Source organism: Canis lupus, chromosome 1 (assembly GCF_011100685.1).
Source record: "Canis lupus familiaris isolate Mischka breed German Shepherd chromosome 1, alternate assembly UU_Cfam_GSD_1.0, whole genome shotgun sequence".
In the NCBI taxonomy this organism is placed as follows: domain Eukaryota; kingdom Metazoa; phylum Chordata; class Mammalia; order Carnivora; family Canidae; genus Canis; species Canis lupus.
In genome coordinates this window covers 284739-290738 of record NC_049222.1, presented here as the reverse complement: position 1 = coordinate 290738, position 6000 = coordinate 284739, and the positions used below count along the sequence as shown (strand labels likewise).

The window sequence follows — 6000 nt, the reverse complement described above, 5'->3', positions numbered from 1 at the left end:
CTGGAGGACGGGGTCCTCATCTGTAAGGAGGACAGAGGTCCCCATCTATAAGGGGGGCCGGCTGCGAGCCCTTCAGGTTACTTTCTGTTTTGTCTCCGCGGCCGCACGGAACGTTCGTCTGTTACCGTGTTCTTGTTACCTGTCTGCACGTTTGTCTGTGTTAGTACGTCCTTGCTAACTGTTTGTGCATTTGTCTCTGTTGTTGTGTCCTTGTTAATCATCTTTACTGTCTGTGTCTTGGTGTGGATTGGGGACATAATGGGGGAGACAGAAACCACTCCCCTATCTCTTATGCCCTCTCACTTCTCGGATATTAGGGAAAGAGCTTGTATTCTGAGCATAGACATAAGGAGAAAGAGGTTCCAAATTTACTGTGTATCAGAATGGCCAACCTTTGACGTAGGATGGCCCCAGGAAGGAACTTTTCACCTACCTATTATCTTACAGGTTAAGGCCGTGATCTTCAGGGACAAACCAGACGGCCACTCTGACCAGGTGCCCTACATCCTGGTCTGGCAGGACATGATGGAGAATCCTCCTCCTTGGCTAAAACCATTTTTACCCCCCAAATCAGGACCCACAGAGATTCTAGCCCTGCAGAAAGCCAAAAAGGAGATCGACTCTATGCCCGAAGCACCCCTTCGTCCGGTCTTCCAGGATTCCTCCCCGGAGGACCTGATTGACCCGCCGCCCTACTGGGCATCCCTCCCCGCTTCTGCCCCTCCATTGGAGGCACAGGGGGCTGCAGAAGGGGCGCCACCCCTCCCTGACGAGGGAGTCCCTGTGCACGGGCCAGCAGCGGGGACACACAGTCAGACCCAGCGGACGGCCCCACCTCCGAATGCGGGGGGACCGACTCCACCGCCCTTCCTCTCCGCACTATGGGGCCCCCCCCCCATGAGACTGGCGAACAGCTAATGTTATATTGGCCGTTCTCCACTAGTGATTTATATAATTCAGAAAACCCAAAATGCAAAGTTCTCTGATAACCCGAGAGGTCTAATCGGGCTTTTAGATACTGTTCTCCTTACCCACCAGCCTACTTGGGATGACTGCCAACAGCTCTTACAGGTTCTCTTCACCACCGAGGAAAGAGAACGAATTCAGGTGGAAGCCCAGAAGTCTGTCCTGGGAGAGGACAGACAGCCAACTCAAAACCCAGACCTCATAAATGCTGCCTTCCCTTTATCCCGCCCCACCTGGGACTACAACTCAGCTGAAGGTAAGGAGAGACTCCGGGTCCACCGCCAGACTCTAATGGCAGGTCTCCAGGCTGCCGTGCAAACCGACAAATCTGGCCAAGGTCTATGATGTGAGGCAGGGTAAGGATGAGAGTCCAGCAGCCTTCTTAGAGAGGGTCATAGAGGCTTTTAGACAGTACACCCCTACGAACCCAGAAGCCCCGGAAACAAAGGCTGCAATTATCATGGCTTTTGTTAACCAGGCCACTCCAGATATTAAAAAGAAATTACAAAGAGTAGAGAGACTGGGAGATAAGATCTTGCAGGACTTAGTGATAGTGGCAGAACGAGTCTATAATAATAGAGAAAGTCTGGAAGAACAACAAACCAAACTAAGTGACCGGCAGACCTGAAATCTGGCCAAGATCCTGCTGGCCACAACCATGGACGACCCACAGGAAAAACGGAGGCACCGCAAGAAGCTGGCTCCAGGGACAGGTAAGGAGGATGGCCCTGGTCCCCCTTGGGAGTGCCCTAAGCTGAACAAAATCCAATGCGCCTATTGCAAAGAGGAGGGCCATTGGTTAAAAAGCTGCCCTAACAAAAGATCTAAGGCCGCTGCCAAGATCTTAGAAATGGAGGACCTGGACGATTAGGGGAGTCAGGGTTCGGCACCCCTCCCCGAGCCCAGGGTAACTCTTAAAATGGAGGGGCAACCTGTTGAATTCCTAGTGGACACTGGGGCATGACATTCAGTTTTATTACAACCCCAAGGGAAATTGGCAAACAAAACTTCATGGGTGCAAGGGGCCACGGGCACCAAACAGTACTCATGGACTACCCGAAGAACTGTGGATCTCGGCACGGGCCAGGTATCCCACTCCTTCATGGTCATCCCTGAGTGTCCCTACCCGTTGTTAGGTCGGGATTTGCTCACCAAGATGGGGGCACAGATTTGCTTCCACCTTGAAGGGGCAAAAGTCCTAAACAAGAAGGGGCACCCGATTCAGGTGCTTGTCCTGAGTTTAGAAGATGAATATTGTCTCCACCAAATACCCTCAGTGTCAATGACTGACATTGACCGTTGGCTGCGGGAATTTCCCCAAGCGTGGGCAGAAACTGGGGGAATCGGGCGGGCCCAACATCTGCCGGCCATATACATAGAACTAAAGCCGGGGGCCGACCCTGTCAGGGTCCGCCAATACCCCATGCCTCTAGTAGCACGAAAGGGAATCACACCCCACACACGGCGACTACTGGACTCGGGCATATTAAGGCCCTGCCAATCGGCATGGAACACTCCCTTGCTGCCGGTTCCAAAACCGCACTCTAACGATTACAGGCCAGTCCAGGACTTGAGGGGAGTCAACCGGCGGGTAGAGGATATGCACCCTACGGTCCCAAACACATACACCCTCCTCTCCACCCTGCCTCCAGACAAAACTTGGTATACAGTATTAGATTTAAAAGATGCCTTTTTCAGCCTGCCTTTAGCACCCAGAAGCCAAGACCTCTTCGCCTTTGAATGGATGGACCCTGAGAAAGGCATCAATGGCCAGCTCACCTGGACTCGACTACCACAAGGATTTAAAAATTCACCGACCATCTTCAATGAGGCCTTACACAAAGACTTGAGTGAGTTCCGTTCCGAGCACCCACATTTAACTTTATTACAATATGTAGATGATATCCTGTTGGCAGCGGAGGACCAGGACACATGCCTGCAAGGCACCAGGGACTTGCTCCAGGATAGCGGCCCTAGGATACTGGGCCTCAGCTAAAAAAGCCCAGATGTGCAGAACAGAGGTGAGCTACCTTGGGTACAAATTAAAAGATGGACAAAGATGGTTGACGGATGCACGGAAGGAAACTGTCTTAAGAATCCCACAGCCGCAAACCGTCCGCCAGGTGCACGGAATCAGAACTGATCTCCAGGACCAGCCACTGCCGAATGCGGACGCCACCTGGTACACGGACGGCAGCAGTTTTGTTCAAGAAGGATTCAGATATGCGGGGGCAGCCATAACCACGGAGTCGGCTCAATGGGCAGAACTGATCCCACTGGCCAAGGCGCTGACCATGGGGGAAGGTAAACGAATAAACATCTACACCGACAGCAGGTACGCCTTTGCCACCGCTCACATTCACGGAGCCCTTTACAGAGAGAGAGCTTCTGACAGCAGAGGCAAAGACTGTTAAAAACAAAACGGAGATTCTTGAACTCCTGAGGGCCCTCTGGCTGCCCAAGGCCCTAGCCATCATCCACTGTCCGGGGCACCAAAAGGCAGACACGCCAGTAGCCAGGGGAAACCGGCTAGCCGATTTAAAAGCAAAGGAGGCGTCCCTTTTGGTGACCCAGGTCTTAGCTAGCACGCTACCCAATCCGGGGGCACTGACCCAGCCTGACACCCCCAACTACACTGATGCTGACTTACACTGGATCAAACGCTTGCCTGTGACCCAGTGCTTGCGTGGCTGGTGGAGGGCCACAGACTCCAGCATCATCTTGCCAGAGGAACTGGGACGGCGAGTCCTATCCAAAACGCATCGGAGTACTCACACGGGAACAGGGAAGATGGAAGACCTCCTACGACATGCAAAGATCACTATTAAAGACTCTCGAGCAAAGATCGAGCAGATCGTGGCAAGCTGCCGCGCATGCCAATTAACAAATGCCTCCACCCATGGATCTAACCCAGGCACCCGGCTCCGAGGGGACCGCCCAGGAGCCTACTGGGAAGTGGACTTCACTGAAGTAAAACCTGGAAAATACGGGTATAGGTATTTACTAGTGTTTGTACATACTTTTTCAGGATGGACAGAGGCATTTCCCAACATGAAACGGCACAGATCGTGACCAAGAAACTGCTGGAAGACATCGTACAGAGGTATGGTTTTCTCGTTAGAATTGGGTCAGACAACAGCCCAGGATTCGTCTCTAAGGTAACACAGAGAGTGGCTCTAGTACTTGGGGCAGATTGGAAATTACATTGTGCATATAGGCCCCAGAGCTCAGGACAGGTAGAAAGGATGAACAGAACATTAAAGGAGACCTTAACTAAATTAGCCCTGGAGACTGGCGGGGACTGGGTGACTCTCCTCCCCTTCGCCCTATATAGGGTGAGGAACTCCCCATATAAGATGGGACTGACTCCCTACGAGATCATGTTCGGTCTTCCTCCACCCATTATCCCCAATTTAAAACCTGAGGTGCTTGATGAATTTGATGATCACCAACTTCTTTTCTCTCTCCAAATGTTACAATGAACCCATGAGCAGGTATGGCCTAAGCTGAGGGCCCTCTATGAGACTGGGCCACCCCCGGACCCCTATTGATATCGGCCAGGTGACTGGGTGTATGTGCGGAGATACCAACACCAGACACTTCAACCTCGCTGGAAGGGACCCTACCTCGTGATCCTGACCACTCCCACCGCTCTCAAGGTCGACGGGATTACTCCCTGGGTCCACTACACCCACATCCGGCCAGCTGACCCACAAACCATTCTCACGTACTTTGTTACAGAATAAAAAAAAAGCCAACCAGACAAGGACAATCCCCTAAAGCTAAGACTGTGCCGTTCTCACTTATTTCCCAACTCCAAGACTCCCTAGTCCGAGGTTGTCCTTCAAAATAGAAGGAGACTAGAATTAGTCTTCTTACAACAAAGGGTTGCGGGGGGCGGGGGGGGGGGGTATGTGCTGCCTTAACTGTAAATAAGAGCAAGAACAGCAACAAGGTTGGTGAGAATCCTGGTTTAATCATTCCACCTGGCTCACTCTGAGAGCAACCTGGACCCTTGATTGGATCCTGCATAGGATCCTCTGAAAAAGGAGGGAATGTGAGACCCAGGAAATTGAACAAAATCCCCTACCCCTGGACAAGCAGAGCAGGACTGACTCTATTTAGGGCTGCACCCGCCTTGTGCTGACTGCTTATTACCTAGGGCACTGCCCCGCCCTAGTCAAAGACCAGGGCACAGCCTAACCGGAAATCCGGCTCAATGGACCAGCATGACTATGCAACTTTCTGTGTATCCCATGGGCCACTGGCCCCTATAAAGCTGCTAAGCCTCTTAGTCTCGGGGTCCAAGTCCCTGCTCCGCTGCGTCGGGTATACTTGGGCCCAGGCTCGAGCTTGTAAATAAACCCTCGTGTGATTGCATCGGTGTTGGCTCCTTGGCGGTTTCTCAGATTCGCGATCTTGGGCACAACATTGGAGAAGCAGTCTCCTCGCAGGGGGCCTGATGGGGTATTCGTTCCCCAGACCCAGGATCAGGCCCTGAACAGAAGGCAGACGCCCAACTGCTAAGCCACCCAGGCATCCCTGATTTTAAAATTTCAATGGGACTTTTATAGTTACCCATACAAGTCCCGACTGGCACAGGCAAGGCCTGAGTATAAGGCAGAGGCCACATCCTGGTGGCCTGTTTGCCAGGCCCACCCTGCAGATGTGTTAGATTTTGTTTCAAGTGTTTAAATAAATTGTTTTTCTGAATTTTGTAGACACAGTTTTGCAATCTGGAGAATTCGCACAAACATCTACATTTCTTGTTTCTCTTGAGAAATCTAAGTAGCCATGATAGGCACATGCCTCACCCCTCTCACGAGGGCACACAGTTCACCTACCCGGGGCTGCCTCACTCCTTTATGGTGTTTGAGTTTGTGACTCCAGAGTGTCCGCTCACATTTCCAATGGGTGAAACCTTGAAAGTGATTCTTTGCCTTGGAACGTGAACGATCAATATACTGATTCCATTTGTTTTGTCAGGTTCAAAGCCACTTTAGAAGTTTCTGAGGAGTTTCCTTTAGAAGTTTT

General features: G+C 51.7%; 1 protein-coding gene across 1 annotated transcript; it reads left to right on the top strand.

The window, feature by feature from the left end:
* The first annotated feature begins 917 nt into the window (after positions 1-917).
* On the top strand, positions 918-4781 carry LOC102151484. The gene is given in 6 exon segments (XM_038529555.1): positions 918-956; positions 958-1280; positions 1282-2928; positions 2930-3349; positions 3351-4015; positions 4018-4781. Coding segments are annotated over 6 exon segments (3789 nt in total). The 3' UTR covers positions 4713-4781.
* The last annotated feature ends 1219 nt before the right edge of the window (positions 4782-6000 follow it).